Genomic DNA, 17,632 nt, shown 5'->3' on the forward strand with positions numbered 1-17,632 from the left:
TACAAAAAATTATCTTATTATAACTGTGATAAATTTTAGGGCAGAAGAGTATGAAGCGTTAGACTGCACAGAACTGGAGACTGAATTATCCTGTCAACTGAATGGAAAAGAAGGAACAGACATGTGGCTCTGAGGAGAGTGGGGAGTGAGCTGAGATCGAGAAAATGGTAAAGATCTGGTTTGGGCAACCCTATGGGCCAGGGGGATCATAAGAATTAAGAAATATGTTTGTCTAAACCATTTCCTGCAGCCCACAAGGTCCTAGTCTGCTCTAACCTCATCTGCTCAGCAACCACATCTCCTATTCTTTCTGCACAGCTTGTTTTGTTCTAACCACATGTGTCATGTTTTTCCTGTTTTTAATTCATTCTTCCTGTGTTATTGAGGACCTGCCATGTACCAAGCACTGTCCAGGTGCTGGGGGTTTGGTGGTAAACAAAGCAGGAAAAACTCCCTGCCCTCACGAAGCTTACATTTTGGTAGGAGACACAGGCAATAAACAAAGATAATATAATACCTCAGACAGCAATAAGGGCTGCAGAGAAAAATTAAACAGGGAGAGGAAGGGAGGGAGTGCTGGTGGAGGAGCTGCTATTTTAAATAAGGTGGTGAGACAGGGCTCACTGAGGAGGTGCTGGCTGCGTTGTGTAGAAGAGTTAACATAGCAGCCTGAGACTGCGGTCCTTAGAAGGGCCTGCTTGCAAAGTTGGTCCTCAGCTGGCATCTGGGAAAGTCAGGAGGGTTTCTATCAGCCTTAATCAGAATGGTTCATGACACCTAAACTGTTTGTGCAAACAATATGTTTTATGCTAAAGACCTGCTTTCTTCTGGGAGTCTGGAATTCTGGTATATGCCAGGCAGAAGCCACCAACATGACTAGCCCCCAGTAAAAACTCTGGGTACTAAGCCTCTAATGAGCTTCCTGGACAGACAACATTTTACAGTTTTACAATGTTGCTGCAATCTGTTGCTGGGGGCATTAAGTGCATCCTGTGGAGCTCCACTGGGAAAGGATCCTTGAACCCTGCACCTAGTTTCCTCCAGACTTCGCTCCACACACCTTTTCCCTTTGCTGATTTTGCTTGGTATCCTTTCACTGTAATAAACCATGACCATAAGCATTATTATATGCTGAGTCCTATGAGTTCTCCTAGCAAATCTTCAAATCTGGGTGTGGTCTTGGGGACTCTTGACACAGGAGCCAAGACTTGCAGTGAGAGACAACCATGCAGCACTTGGCCGAGAGATGGGGGCATGTTTGATATGCTTGGGTAGCAGGAGGAGGCCACTGTGGCTGCAGCAGAGGAAGCAAGGAGCAAAGGAGGAGACATGATCAGAGAGGAAAGAGGGGGATCGGACCAGGGAGGGCCTTGCTCCCTTTGTGGGCACTTTGTCTCTTACACATTGTGACATGGGATGCACTGGAGGCTTCTGAGGAGAGGACCTCATTCATATTTTTGAGAGGATTGCTTCAGCTGTGGTGTAATGAATGGCAGAGAAGAGGGAAAGCAAGGAAACCAGTTGGGGGCTACTGCAGGAATCCAGGTAAGAGGTGTGGCTTAAGCAAGGCTGGCAACCAAACTAGCTCCTATCTTAGCACACTTCCTTGGGATGCTCCTCCCAGGTTGAAACTCTTAGCTCCCCACACCTCCCGTGCCCTCTCCGTCATTTTGTTTTCATTTTTTAATAGCACTTACCTCTATCTGAAAGTACTTTCTTTCTTTGATGTATGATTCCTCCCTCTTCCACCCATGCCCACCAGTACGTAAACTCCATGAGATCACTTAGCAGGCATCCCATAACCATTTGCTCAAAAAGATAAAAGAATGAATGAACCAGCGAACTAGGGGAAGCAGTGATCTGCTGGCTGGAATTGTGTGAACAACACTGACCTGAGTCAAGGCAGATGACTGCCATGTCCCCATAGGCCTCCAGGACAGAAGGCCCGCATACACCCTCGCTGACCACGTTGAGCGTCCAGGGTGCCACAATTGCCCTGGTTTAGCTTTTCATAGTAACACAAGGAATCATGATGACTCAAGGAGATGACAACCTGCCCCTCTCTCAATTTACTGTGGTCTATGATTTCAACAATTTCAAAACCCCTGCCCCCTACCCAATCATTCGCCAAGCCCCACAGAGCACACCTCCTTCTCCTTCTTAATCCCTTTTGAACTCTGAGCCCTTCCCTACAGCCCCCTTGTCACTGTGGGTTCAGACCTTAGTGCTTTCTCACTGGGACAGCTGGTCTCCTTGATTTCCTTCAGGCTCTTCTTCAAATCACGCTCCACACTGCTGACGAAGCAGCAATTCCATCGCGGCGTCTATTCATGTCTACATCACTCCAGAGCCTCAAATCCTTTCCTGGCTCCCTACCGTTTTCAGGAGGAAGTTCAAACTCCTGAGTGATGCACAGAAGGCCTTTTGCTATCTGGTTCAAACCTGTGCCTCCTTCACTCTGTCACCCCATCCTCTGCTGTAACTGGACTTATGACTCCTTTGTAGTCCCCCAAATATTCAGGCAGCTTTGGGCCTCCATGCCTTCTCTACTTGCTCTCTCTGCCTAGAAAGTCCCATTCTTCCCTCATCACCCTTCCCCCTACATCTTCATCCCTACACCCCCACCCCACCACACCCTGTACCCACACTAGTCTGGAACTAACTCCAAATCACCCTTCAGAGTTTATCTTCTTCAGGAAACTTCCTCTGATGCCACCATTTTATTTTGATGCCTCTCCTCTGTGCTCCCATAACATTCTACGCCTTTCTTGATCAGAGCATGAACTTGACTGTGTTGTGGTTAGTTATCTATTGCCCACACTATGCCACAAACCCTTGTGGGCATGCACCAGCTCTTATTCAACGTAAACAGTACGCAGCACATATTAGGTACTTAAGAACAAATGATTGTTGTGCAAAACAAAAAAAGGCGTAATGATATGGGACTAAAGAGACATGAATCAAGCAATGGCTATTTAAAAGAACTCAGGGATAAATACCCAGTGCACTTGTTCTAAACAGCAAAGGCCCAGATGCACTGGTCACAATTGCTCAAAGGAGGTTAGAATGCTAACTCCTTGGACAGTGATTTTTGACTTTTTTGTTCACTGCTGTGTCCTCAGAACTCAGAGCAGCATGTGGCATGGTGGGAGATCAATAAATATTTGCAGAATGAATATAAGAGTGAATGAGACACTCTTACTAGAACTGCTCAGTCACTGAGAACTAGGAAACAGTCTGCAGCCCAGAATTTACCCCACCACCTCTGTTATTAATAAAAACATCTAACATTCCCTGAGAGCTTACTATATGCCAGGTACTGTTTCAAATGCTTACATCAATTATTCCTTTTACTCCTCACAAACCTTTCATGTGGGTGGTGTTTTACAAAAGAGGAGTGGAGACACAATGGCCCAAGGTGACCCGGGTAGAAAAGAGAACAGCCAGGCTTCAAACTCAAGCAGTCTGGCTCCAGAATCTGGCTGTGGCCAACACACACAGAGAAAAATGGCTATGCTTGTCCTGCCTGAGCTTAGAGACCTCATTTGGTTGATTGAACCTGTCTGACTTTAGTCAAATATAGAAGCATGAAAACTTGGCCAGGAAATCTCTGTTGACTCTTCTTTTTTTTTTTTAAAGTCCAGTTGCCTAATTTATTAAGAATACCACAAGTTTTCTGGGCCTAGGGAACTTCACCACAGGATGCTCCCCAGGTTCCCTGTGGTGGTCACAGCCTGCCCCCCTGACTTGGCACACAGCCTCTCACCCTTCAGAACTGTTCTTAAAACATTTGAGGTGTTGGAGGAAAGATGTCAATAACAGGTCCAAATGGATTTTGTGAAGAGACCCATAAATACAACTCAGGAGTCACCACCGGATGGCTAGAAAATTACTCCACTGAAATGAATGGATAATAGTAATAGCTTTTAAGCTTGGACCACCTACTACGTTCCAGGCACTCACTAAGTCCTTACTATATACATCATCTATGCATTTCATCTTCCCAGGGACTCTTGTGAGGTAGGAATTATTATTACCCATTTTACAGATGAGAGGGTATGTTCAGAAAGGCTAAGAAACTTGACTAGGGTCACACACACACACACAGTTGGTAGTTGTTAGAGCCTATATTTGAATCCAGTCCTGTCTAACTCCAAAGCCTGTGTCTTGCCACCTTCCAGCCCAGTTGGCCTCCCCACACGTCCTAGCATAATGGCCGTACATTATTATTCATGCAGTCATTATTACTGACTATCAAATACTTTAGTTGCCTGAAAAGAACTGTATTCTAAAACCTCCAAATTGCAGTTTATTTCTTAGTCTATATAGCTTCTGCTGAAGATAATCAGGCAACAAAACCTCCAAAGTAAAAAGAAATAATGAGAAAGAAATGGCTGAAATCAGGTGCTCTGATCATAAGCCTGCCTGGTATCTTTCAGATGTTGAAAATTTCAGAAGGCTGGTCAAGTTGCAGAATGTAATTCAGAAGCCTTTACTGTAATAACAGCTTAACCCCCCTCCCCACTCCCCGGGGCAAGGACTCTACTGCTATAACAGATGAAAGATGGACATGTCTACTCTGGAAGAAAATGGGGAAGAAGGGGTGATAATGCTGTATCAGGAATCCAGAACAGACCCACAGATAATGACATAGGAATGGAATGCATACATGAGAGAAGTGGGCCAGGTGAAACAAGAAAGGCAGAAAGTTCATGGTTGTTGAAAATGAGCTGTAGACACATGGGAGTTCCTTATATTAGTCAATCTACTTTTTTGTGTGCCTGAAAATTTTCACTAAAAAAGAAAAAAAGTCATGCCCCTTCAGCTAGATTATATCCCTAGGAGGTTAATGATCTGGGTTTCATGCCTTCTTGGACACAGCAGTGTAACTGCTGGCCCCTGGCCTTGGAGGGAGATGTCAAGGCTGAAAAAGGATTGCGTCTCGCTGCTTTTTCCTGGTCTATTCCTTGCTGGCCCATCAGCGAAGGCATGAGCATGCCTCACAGCCAAAACCCTATAGCAAATTCTGCTTTTAAAGAAGTAAGAGGGGGACTGGAACCATTGTTTCTCAGAATTAGAGATGAGCTCTCAAAAGACGATTAAACCCTCAAACTAGAAGAGGGTAAAAGAACAGGCTCAACTCCGGTTAATGAATTGGCTCAGAGGTTACCCATGAGGATGACACCACCACACAGAGTAAGGAAGCTGGCAACAACCTAGAAATCAGTGTGTCGCTATGCTGAAAGGGAAGCTGACCTCTGGATGCTGAGCGAAGGACAAACCTCAAGCAGGTTTTGGTAGATTCTACCCAAACATCACCTTTTTTCTTTAACACTTTACAGGACAAATGGAAAGATTAGCCAAGCCCGTATCACTTGAAGAAACAATGCCTCTTACAAATCTGAGTGAAGACATGTTTAAAAAGTTCTGGTTATGATAAGATGCAGATGCAGACAATGGACTTGAAGACATGGCATGGGGAGTGAAGGGGAAGCTGGGACGAAGTGAGAGAGTAGCATAGACATAGATACACTACCAAAGGTAAAATAGATAGCTAGTGGGAAGCTGCTGCATAACACAGGGAGATCAACTTGAGGATGGGTGAGGACTTAAGAGGGGCGGGATAGGGAGGGTGGGAGGGAGTCACGGGAGGGAGGGGATATAGGGATATATGCATAAATACAGCTGATTCACTTTGTTGTACAGCAAAAACTGGCACACCGTGTAAAGCAATTATATTCCAATAAAGAGCTTAAAAAAAAAAAAAAGATAGCTTTGTGTGGTTCACCCAAAGGCAGAGGAATAGGTTTACTGCATCCTTTAGTAAATATGTAAAAACATAGGATAAGCAAGGCAGAGGGTGGGTAAAACCAATCTGCCTGGGCTCTGTGGGTTGTAGGTTAGTCCAGTTGATTCAGGAACGTTGCCCTTGAAAGATGTCCCATGACCATAGGTTTCGCCCCTATCTCTGGTCAGCAATTTTTAAATATGCACCAAAGATCACAAGTCCAAGGAGGTGGGCAGAAGAGAGAATGTGAATGCAGTCATGTAGATCCACCCACAGTATTTAAAACACAACCCAGAGCACTGTCCAATGGCTTCCCGTTACACTGAGAATAAAATCCCCTTCTCACCACCATCGCTCCCACCTGTTCTCTCCTGTCTCATGTGTTCCAGACGCCCAACCTCATTTCCACTTCAAGACTTTTGTATTTGCAGCTCCTTTGCCTTGACTGCTATTCCCTAAATCTTTGCATGGCTATCTAGAGCTCAGATCAAAGGTCTGAGTGGTCTTTCCTAACTACTAAAGTGGCACTCCCCCAGTCACTTTCTATCATGTCCTGTTATGTTCTTCATCCCACTTGTCACTGTCTGATATGACTACTTACTTGATTACTTTTCACTTGTCTCTCTCTCCCCAGTAAAATATAAGCTCCATGAAAGTAGGGTCTTAATTGTCTGATTTGCCACTACAGCCACAGAATTTAGGACAAGGAATACCTGGTGATGGATGAATACCTTGCCGGTAGGTCAGTAGCTACCTTTGTACTACTATATGTACTCTGAGACATATGGTTACCAGATACATTAAATTCAATTTTTTTTCATTGTTTAATAAACATTTCTGATGATTCATGCCTTTAGCACTAAAGCATTTATCTTCTAACAACCATCGATAAGAGAAGGAGTGCTCACTAGGGAAGGATGACATTGCCGAGTGAGAGTCTGGGGGTGCACAGGTGGGTCTGTGTGTTCATGCACGTGCAAAAGCACCTCCAGCTCAGAATTCATAACTGACAGCTCTTAAAGCCAGAGGGACCTAGGTTTGCATTTGTTGCTATTCTTCGGGGAAGTATGTCTCTAACAATAATGTGTCAAAAGCCTAACTTTAACGTGTGTGTCAAACACCTGAGGATCTTATTAAAATGCAGATTCTGATACTGAGGTGGGGCCTGAGATTTCCCCACGTTTCTAATAAGTTCTCACTCAGATGACATCTACACTGCTGGCCAGAGGATCACACTTTGAGAAACAAATCTCTAGTATGACAAAATTACCATCTACCATGATCTAGAGGAAAGACATCTCTAGATTAGCTCAGAAAGGAAGCGGTAACCAAAGAAGACTTAGTTCCCAAGAGACAAAAATATAGAGAACCCAATTAAAGAAAAGCAGAAAGGAACTTCTCTGGAAAGAGATGACTGGGCTTTCTTAATACATAATAAGCCAAATTTCTAAGGACTTAAGATAGACCCACTCCTAAGTGCTGATTTGTGTTTAGACCTGGGAAACTAACTCTGGTATGAGCATCTGAAACATATATTCCTTTACAAGTTTGATATTTACGACTCTTTGAGCATGAGAAAGGAGAAAGCTTTGCCAACTCTGTGTTGCAACAGAACTACTGTGAACCAATTTCTCCCTTTTCACCACTAGTTATTTTTTTCTCATTTCCCTCTTTAAAGTTTCCCCTTCTTACCACCAACCCTCGCCCCCACATCCGGCCCAGTAGGTAACACACCCAATGTGATCTTAAGTCCTACTGTTCCTCCACTAGTCTGTCACCTCACGAATGGGCAGGGCCACCCGGAACTCTCACCCTACCTAAGCCTCCAGCCTCAACTGGGTGCTCTGGCAGCCTTAAGAGAACTCTGCACTGCCCACATTATTCCTCATAGTTGTTAATGTGCATATTTCCATGGGGACCTGGGGTGAACGTGGGGTCACTGAAAAGGCATGATTTGGGCATTCCTGTGTCTTTTGGCAACCTTCTAACAATAATGAGTGGCCATGATCTGTCACCATCCACAGTGACCTTCTTCCCAGTCCACAAAAATGGCAAAAAAACAAACCTGGCCTTTTCCCTCCAGTTTTTTGTGTTCCTTAAGTAGTTGCTCCACACGCATTGCACTGTCTCCGATGTCTGTAAACTCTGCTTGCTCTTCCAACAAGTTGTCCAGGGCAAGCTTAACCTACAAGACACATTAGAAAGCCCAGAAAGAAGCCAATGGACACCTATCTGGAGGTATAGGTTTGTTATACTCTAGACAACTGGAAAATCCTAAAGGGATTCAGGACATGTGCATATCTCTATAGACTTTTTTTTTTTTTAATAGATTAAGCTGAGGGTGCTGACACACATGTGGATGGAATATTAAAGCTACACTGAATCAAAAAGGAAGGTAAACCATCACTGAAAAGCCATGTATGCCAACAGGAAGTGGGATTCTAGTTCACTGCTACCCCACTGAAAAGGTGAGAAGAGGAATCAAAGATATAAGGAGGGGGCTGGATTAGAGACAGAAGGGCCCGATGCCCAGAGTTCAAGGGTGGAAGAGAGAACCAGAAGTCACTGAATCATAAAGGAAGTTTCATTAAACAAGAAAATAACACCTCACAAAAATTGTGTTCAAAGTGCTGCAGTTGTAGGCATTGATTAAGCTTCAGGTGATGCTCAGACCAGAACTGACTAAAGACTTTTTCTGTTTCATCCAACTGAATTAATAACCTGTCAAGAAAGAACAAGAAAGGACATGCAGTTAGCATTCATTCCCACAGGCTCACGTAGCTAACATCCATGTTTTTAGCTCCTAATTGTGATATAATCTCATTATGAAGTCTGTGTCACCTATGACTTTCGCCTGGTTCAGCTAGTTTCCACATTTTCTATTTTTTAATCAGGACACACTCAGTGCTAGGCAGAAACTTCACTTCAGATGCAGCTCTTATGCTTTAAAATGTGCCCCAGGTAACCTTACCTTTAGCCTATTTCTTTCCACCTAAGAAGACAGGTGTGCAAAGCACAGCACCCAACCAAACTGGTATTTAGCAATGAAGCTCAGTAAATACTACCATCTTCCTTGATAATCTGGGATGAAAGCAGATCATAGGAGGAGGGAACGGCAACTCTCATAAAAAGATCTCTGTAGATAGATGCCAGAAGGATAATATGGTTTTTCATTTGTTGTTTCAAATATTCAAATATTCTTCTTTCTTGACCCCACCAAGATGCATCAGCAGCTGTTCCAATCTGTTCTTGGTTGTTTCAGATCATCTGTTTCTATGTATTCCCTCCCGAAAAAGCAGATTCTACCCCTCTCACTCACCTTTTCATGGTAACTACATTCTCAGCTTCATTGAGACTGAGTTTACTGGTGGGACTTTTGGTTGCTGGTTCTTGAATACATGACAGCAATGTGGCCCCTTGCATTCCAAGTAATTTCAGCTCATCCTAGAGAAAGGAAAATATAGTCTCTCTTAGAAGGAATTAAAAGAAAATTCTAGGTAGATTTGAGGTGAGGAGAATGGTAGATCAGTATATTTTTATTATATGGCAAATTAAATGCTAAAGAAGTTGAGCTTTGGTTAACTTATTCCTAACAGGTAACATTCTGTGATACAAAATTCAAAATATACAAAAGGGTACATATTGAAAACATCAAGTCTTGTGTCCACAGCCCATCCACTTTCCCATTCCAAAAACAACTGTTAAGTTTTTGTGTGTGTCTCAAGTTGTTGTTAATTAAAAACAATTAGTTAATAAAATCTGGTTTTAATCAAAGATAGTGGCCAGAAACAAGAACATGACAATATCAAAAAAGTTAAGTGCTGGAAAACGCCATGCAATGATAATGTAATAACTGCTAGTTGACCATGAAAAAAACTTCATATGGTCTCATCAATAAACACCTACCAGTCCTGTCCCCAAAGTGTGGCCTTGTTCAGTTATCAAAGTTCAGCAGAGATGGGCAGCAATTTCAGTTTGTCATGGAAAGATTCACATCTCCAAGGCAATTCTATTCTCCTCTTTTTACATGGGGATTTAGGGCATTGCAACTGGGGAAGATGTTAGGCTATCTCCTTCCAAATCCAGTGGCTCTAGTCCTCTGCTCGCATGGTACAGGTGGTCTCTCAATGCCCTGAGCATTAAGCATAAGGTAAGCCAAAAGGGGTGGAGCCTGGCCTAGAATTTTGCTACTGAGAGTTCTGGGTTTGGTATGCCCTGAAGGTAAAAATAGGCCCACTGATACAAAACAATCTCCTTGATGCACATGAACACTAAATCTCTCCCTCAACGCCGAGCCACCTCCAGTCTCACTGATGCAGAGCTCATTTCCTGTGGGAGGAGTTTTATACCCTCCACTCCAGTCACACAGAAATCCAGGCCCCCTCAACCTTAGGCCTTTGTTCATCTCCCAACCCACTCCAGTATTCACCCCTTTGAAGGCTTCCATTACCTATACCCAGCCTCAAACTTGTCCCAAGATCTGGCTGATGATAAATTTGACTCCTCTGATCAAAATTCTTTGGACAGCCCCTGTGGCTTTGTCCTCTCCAGGTAATGCCCCAAATCAGCCACTGGCTGGTATTCCTGCTTGGGATCTAGATATATCCCTTCTTTTTCACTCTTAGGTTTCAGCCCTCATTTCTTATCTCATCAGTGCTCATTAAATATTTGTAGGTTGGATGAATTAAAAATGGTCTAAAAGAAATTAGGTTGCAGATGGATAAAGATAAATAAGACATGATGGGGAGTGCTCTTAGCTTTTCCTTCCTCCTCCTCCCCATGAAAAAGGGTCTTGACTTTTCTACTTCATTTCTTAACTGCCTCTAAGCTTCTAGGATTTCAGCAGTATTGTGGCATTAGCCATTATCTTATTTATATAAATTTATACACACACACACGTGTGTGTGTGATACAGAATTGGGAGGAAAGGTGGAGGGACCAAAGAAGAAGAGGCATATTGCTAGAGTAAGGAGACATCAGAAGGGAACACTTGGAAGAGAGATACAGCCAAGAAGCTGCAGAGTGTGAGGAAAGTATATGAGAGAGAAAAGATGAATCTTTGTAAATGATGTCATACACTGTGTATTTCCTTTACATGGTTAAAAATATAAGGAAAGGGACTTCCCTGGTGGTCCAGTGGTTAAGACTCTGTGCTCCCAATGCAGGGGGCAGAGCTTCGACCCCTGGCTGGGGAACAAAGATCCTGCATGCTGCATGGAGTGGCCAAAAGTAAATTTTAAAAGAATGCAAGGGAAAATTGTGACCTGACTACTGCTTTGGGACCAGCCCACATGATAAGCTTCAGTAGGGTTACCAAAATCTGCCATAAACACAGAGGGAAAGACTGAGGAACTAGGGTACTTGGACAGCATAAAGGTAAGTTGCCCAACCCCGAGATGGAGTTTGTCCTTGTTCACAGTGGTGACAATTCAAAATATTTAATACCTGTATAGAGTAGGCACTGAACAATCAGCACAGAAGTCAGACACAATGGTGAAACAGTCCTGAGGCCAACTGTGGTCCAGGTGTTAACCCTTCAGTTGCCAGAATCATGAGGAGGTCTTGTGGGTCCTGGAAAATGGCCCAGGGAGGTAGAATGAGGCACTCAAGGGATATAAATCTTTAATTCTTTTAACAACTGGTAGGGCTGTCTGAGTGTGTACTCATCATTATGGTTCCATCATTATGGAAACAAGCAGTTGTTCAGAAGAAGACCTATTTAGCAAGGCATGGGGGACTACTTCAGGGTCAAAAGAATTTAAATTTTATGGGAGGAATTCTTTCCTATGACAAGGGTAAACATTGATGTAGACATTCATTCATTCATTCAAAATGTATGTACTATAAAGAACTATTATTACATGCCAGGCCCTGTGCTCGGTTGTGTCATGGGCTAGGAGTGGCGGTAAGGCAGGAAGTAAAAGAACCAGTCAGAGCCTAGAGAATACATGACTGCTTTACACTCCTTATTCCACTTCTAATACTTATCCAACATCTGCCATTTAAAGTTAGCTCTACTGTCTTGTGTTGTTTATAATGTCAACTAATGAATTCCAGAATCTGGCTTTTAAAATGAAAATCTTCAAAATTTAGGGAAAAAAGTCCTTGAAAGATGAGACATTTCCTTTCCTCAGTGGCTACTGAGAGAGATCTCCCTGTGATATAAAACTAGATTAAAACACTGATTATTAGGTTATTAACGTCAAAACATCCTATGGTGTTTCATACTGACTGAAATACCTATTGGTATTCATAAGAATACCAGTTCTGTCTTTCTGTGCAAAAACCAGACCTCTCTGCCTACCTCTTTCTAACTTATGTTCTCTGCAAGTAGAGTTTGAACAAAGGGTTTTTGAAAACTCTTAAAACTATAAAATTATTGTGAGGGCCTATGAAAATAATTTGTAATTCCAATTGATTATCTTCTTGATTATTTGTTACTCTGGTAGTATTGATGGAATTGTCATCTCTGAATACAAAACTGAATGAATGCTGAATGGAACAAATACTGATTACTAAACAGTATTCATATTTGTAAAGATTGATCTGTCACATAACTGAAGGACCACTGGCACTTTCTTCTCCTGCATGATGAGAAAAAGGTCTATGGCTCTTTTAGCTTTCTTATTTTAAAAACAACAAAAACAAATGGGAGTCTTACCCTATTTAAATGAACGCATGGTACAGTGTCTTAGTTGACTAAAGCATCTGAGAGCCAAAGGCCAAGGCCCCATGTTTCTGGTCTAAATAAGACGGACAGAGAGCTAAGAATCATCCTCTTTGAGATATAAGAGGGAGACTGCCTGCTTCTGTGAACTGCCTGCAAAACCAGCAAGGAAAAAGACAATAGGAAGAGCTGTTTTGCTGAGAAAGAATTTTGCAAGGCCATCAAAAACAGGGTAAGAAAGTACATATCTGCATAGGGTTTGTTATTTTATTGTTGTCTTAGGGCCCAAAAATCTTCCTTTTTTTAAATTGAAATATAATTTATATATCATAAAATTCAATCTTTTAAAGTATATAATTCCATGTTTTTTTTCCAGAACATTTTCATCACTCCCCAAAAAGAAACCCTATACCTATTAGCAGTCACTCTCCATTTCTCCCTCTTCCCAGCTCCCAGGAACCACTAATCTACCTGCTTTCTCTGTGGATTTGCCTATTCTGGATATTTTATATAAATGGAATCATACAATATGTGGCTTTTTTGTGTCTGCTGCTTTCACTTTGTATAATGTTTTCAAGGTTCATACATAGTGTAGCATGCATCAACTTCATTCCTTTCAACGGCTGAATAATACCTCATTGTATGGATATACCACATTTTATTCATCCATTCATTCATCAGTTGATGGATATATGGGCTGTTTCCACTTTTTGGGTGTTATGAATAATGTTGCTATGAGCATTCATGTATAACTTCTGTGTGGTTTTCAATTCTCTTATGTATCTATCTAGGAGTAGAACTGCTAGGTCATATGGTAACTTTATGTTTAACCTTTTGAGGACCTGCCAAAGTTTACATGCCCATGAGCAATGTATGAAGATTCCAAATTCTTCACATCCTCACCAAAAACTTGTTATTATCCATCTTTCTGACTACAGTTGTCCCTAAGTATCTGTGGGAGATTGGTTCTGGGACCCCAGTAGATACCAAAATCCACAGGTTCTCAAGTCCCTTATATAAAATGATGTAATATTTGCATATAACACATGCAATCCTCCTGTATACTTTAAATCCTCTCTAGATTACTTATAGTGCCTAAATAATGTATATGCTATGTAAATAGTTGCCAGCATGTGGCAAATTCAAGTTTTGCTTTTTGGAACTTTCTGGAATTTTTTTTTTCAGAATATTTTTGACCCAAGATTGGTTGAATCTTCTAAAGCAGAACCCACAGTTACAGAGCCAATTGTACAACACCAACTGTACTTTGTCAGCTCTTTGAAGGCAGATAACTGCAGTGCCATATTTTTATAATCGTAAAACCCAGGCATTATACAAATTGAGGAATGAATTAATTTTCTGCAAAAATTCTCCTCATGGCTCTACTTGGACCCATATTTCACACAGACATGGTTTATTTCTACTCCTTGACCTTTACTTATGACCACTGTCTCCCTCCTTTCAGACTACTGATATCCTGTCCAATCCCCAAATCTCATCCCGTTAATGAAGTCTTCAGTGACTTTTCATTTATTTATAACTTGTCTCTCCAGTTAACCTAGGGTCTGTGTGACTGCCTCCTGTTACTCTGTGTCCCACAGTACCTGGCACTATGCCTCACACATTTTGAGCAGATCCTTGGGTGGGACAATAAATGCAAAACTGTGCTTTAGGCTGAGTTAATTACAGGTACCTGCTCTATTTACTGTCCCACTTAGTAAAATACTTGTGAGGAGCAATTTCCCTTTTTTTGTATGTGGGATGATCTGGTAACTTTTTTTCCATCTTGACAGGTTATGAGAAATTGCAAACATCCAGAAAAGTTGGAAGAACAATACAATGAACACCCATCACCTTCTCTTTAGATTTATCTGTTACTAACAACTCATCATTTTGCTTTAGCTCTCCATATACTTCCCTGCTGAACAATCAATTGAAATGAAGTTGCAGATGTCATGCTATCTTTCCCCTAAATGTCTCAGGATGCACCTCTTTAAAATAATGCCATTTTCCTATGTTTATACATTTTTATTTCAAACCAGGCTCCAGCTAGGACCACATAAAAAACACAATGCCATTATTATACCTAAGCATAATAAAAGTCTCTGGCATCGACTTTTTTTAAACAATGTTCCACATTTGGAATTTTCCGATAGAATGCTTGAAATGTCATTTAACTTGTTTTTCTATGCCTTTTACTTCCTATAAATTGGAAGTTAGATCTAGAGAGGTTTGATTAAATTTGGGTCAAATATTTTTGGCAAAAACACTTCATAGGTGATGACATGTAATTTACACTGCATTACATTAGGGAGAACAGAATGTGTGGTTCTCCTACTTCTAATGATGAACTATTAACAACGTGTAGAGAGGATTGCCAGATGTCAGTTTGCCCCATTGTTTACAATGCTAAGTTTATGTGGTTAGTGTGGTATCCACCAGATTTCTTCATTTAAAAAGGTACATTTTCCCCTTTCAACCTAATAGTTGATGATTTTGGCCCAGTCATTTATTTCATTAGGATTTTCTAACTCTCTTATTTGTTTACATTTATTAGCTGTTTTCTGTTTAAAAAAAAAAAGGAGAGAATCCCTTCATGTTTTAAACTTTAAAATTCTGAAATGAAAACAAACTTACAAACAAAGACCTCCCATACTTTTTTCATCCCTATTCACCAGCTATTAACATTTTGTCACATTTGCTTTATCCCTCCTTCCCTCTATCCCTTCTTTTCTCCCTACCCCATGTATCTATTCTGAACCGTCTAAGTTCTTCCACAGACATCATGCACTTTTCCCCTAAGAATACAACTTTCTTAAACACCCACAATATTAAAAAACTCTAGATGTTTAACACTGATACAATATCTAATACGTAAATTTCATATTCAGAGTTCTCCAGTTGTCCCAATAACATCCCTTATAGAATTCTTTTTTCTGTAAGCCAGGGTTCAATCTAGACTTGAAGATTGTATTTAATTGTCATATACCTTTAGTCTTTAATCAGGACCAGTTCTTTGGCCTCTTATTCTTTTATCACTGACATTGTAAAAGAGTATAGGCCACTAGTTCAGTTTTCTATTATTTTTTGATTATTACTACAAACTCAACAATTTTTTTTTTTTTAGTATGTTAGTCAATTATAGTCATTATTGTTTTTGATGGTTAAAGTGTCCCAAGTTTGGCCATTGTGAGCCCCTCTTTGAGCTGGCTCTCATGTTCTTTTTGCCTGAGTCTTGATTAATCTTTGGAACCCTTCTTAGTTTTTGGTAAAACAAAATAACCCAGGTCCTTCTTGTATTTTCTCTCTTGTTTTTTATATTTTTATATTTCTCCAAAGAGCCCTGCTTTCTTTTGATAGAAAGTGATATTTATAAGTCAATGTTTGAGTGCTATCTGGTATATGCATTGTTACTAGGGTGTCTTTGCTTCTAGGCCCTTTTCAGTGGACAAAGCGAGGAAACGTTTTCAAAAATCATAAGTTTATACAGGTATTTTAAATTCCAAATAAAAGTTAACATTATTATTTGGATTTCCTACAAAGAAAATAGATTCAAATTTACAATGCCAGCACAGCTGTCCCTTGGAATCCACAGGGGATTAATTCCAGGACCTCCCTCGGATACCAAAATCTGCAGATGCTCCAGTCCCTTATATAAAATGGCATGTTTGTATATAACCTACGGACATCCTCCTGTATGTTTTAAGTCATCTCTAGATTACTTATAATGCCTAATACAATGTAAATGCTATGTAAATAGCTGCCAGGTGCAAGGCAATTTCGAGTTTTGCTTTTAGGAACTTTCTGGAAGTTTTTTGGTTGAATCCTTGGATGAAGAACCATGGATACAGACGTCAGACGGTATAGCCATCCTAGTGGGTATATTGTTGCAGGTTTTTCTCAATTAATTTGTATTGTATCATTGCAGTTTTGATTTGTATTTCCCTACTAACTAATGACACTGAACATGTCTCCATGTGCTTAATAGTCATTTATATATTTTCTTTGGATATATGTCTATTCAAATCCTTTGCCCATTTTTATTTTTTTGTTTTTATTAATTTGTTTTTTTTGTTTTTCCATGCTGCAGCTTGTGGGATCTTAGTTCCCCAACCAGGGACTGAACCTGGGTCCTTGGCAGTGAAAGCGAGGAGTCCTAACCACTGGACTGTCAGGGAAGTCCCCCTTTGCCCATTTTTAAATTGGGTTACTTGTCTTTTTATGCTTAAGAATTGTTTATATATTCTGGACACTAGATACTTATCAGATATATGATTTCCAAATACTTCCTCCCATTCTATGGATCACCTTTGCACTTTCTTGATAGTGTCCTTTGAAGCACAAAAATTCTTAATTTTGATGATTCTAATTTACTATTTTTTCTTTAGGTGCTTGTGCTTTTGGTGTCATACCTAAGAAACAATTGCTCAATCTAATGTCATGAAGATTTACATCTGTATTTTCCTCTAAGAGATTTATAATTTCAGACTTTACATTTAGTTCTTTGATCAATTTTGAGTGAATTTTTATATATGGTATGAGGTAAGCCTCCAATTTCCTTTGCTTCCCATGTGGATATCCAGTTGTCCCACGGTCCAAGGATCTTAAGTAGTTTTGGTCCCATGGAAAGAAAATATCCTTGGTCATTTTGGGTATTTACTTTTTTTTTTTCACTGCTGGCATTCAGGCTGGAGCAGGAGCTCAGGGACGTGCTTCTGGTAACATCTATATAAGTTCTTGGGAGTTTGGCGAGTTTTCTCTTTGTGCAGATAGGATCCCGGTGGCAGGAGGTGAGTGCTGCCATACTGCTTGTAAACTGAGAGATGGTCTGTATCCTGTCAAGGTTGCCCTCCCTCAGGAAATGAGAGCTCTCCTTAGAGAAAGATCCAATTTTCAGAGCAGCCTGGGGTCCCTATGTGTACATGCTCTAAATATGTGCTCCAATTCTCCAACTATGTGCGAGAAGCACACACAGGGATGGGATGAGTGTGCTGAGTTGTGCGTGCTTGCCTTGACTCATGAGGACCTTAGCCTCCCCTAAAGAAGACCAGTGCTGGGAGAAGAATCAAGATGGCGGAGTAGGAGGACATGCGCTCACTGCCTCTTGCAAGAGCACCAGAATTACAGCTAACTGCTGAACAACCATCGACAGAAAGACACTGGAACTCACCAAAAAA

The 17,632-nt window shown here is 41.0% G+C and overlaps 1 protein-coding gene across 2 annotated transcripts in view; it reads right to left on the reverse strand.

Annotated features, from left to right (window-relative positions):
* MCF2L2 (MCF.2 cell line derived transforming sequence-like 2) overlaps positions 1-17,632 on the reverse strand; it is a 277,613-nt gene that overhangs the window by 126,015 nt on the left and 133,966 nt on the right. For both annotated transcript variants that reach the window (XM_057738080.1, XM_057738081.1), the window contains 3 exons: positions 9,108-9,232; positions 8,395-8,509; positions 7,854-7,973 (listed from right to left, as the gene is read on the reverse strand). In XM_057738080.1, coding sequence (XP_057594063.1) covers positions 7,854-7,973; positions 8,395-8,509; positions 9,108-9,232 — 360 coding nt within the window. The remainder of the gene's footprint in view (positions 1-7,853; positions 7,974-8,394; positions 8,510-9,107; positions 9,233-17,632) is intronic.

Source organism: Hippopotamus amphibius, chromosome 6 (assembly GCF_030028045.1).
Source record: "Hippopotamus amphibius kiboko isolate mHipAmp2 chromosome 6, mHipAmp2.hap2, whole genome shotgun sequence".
In the NCBI taxonomy this organism is placed as follows: Eukaryota; Metazoa; Chordata; class Mammalia; order Artiodactyla; family Hippopotamidae; genus Hippopotamus; species Hippopotamus amphibius.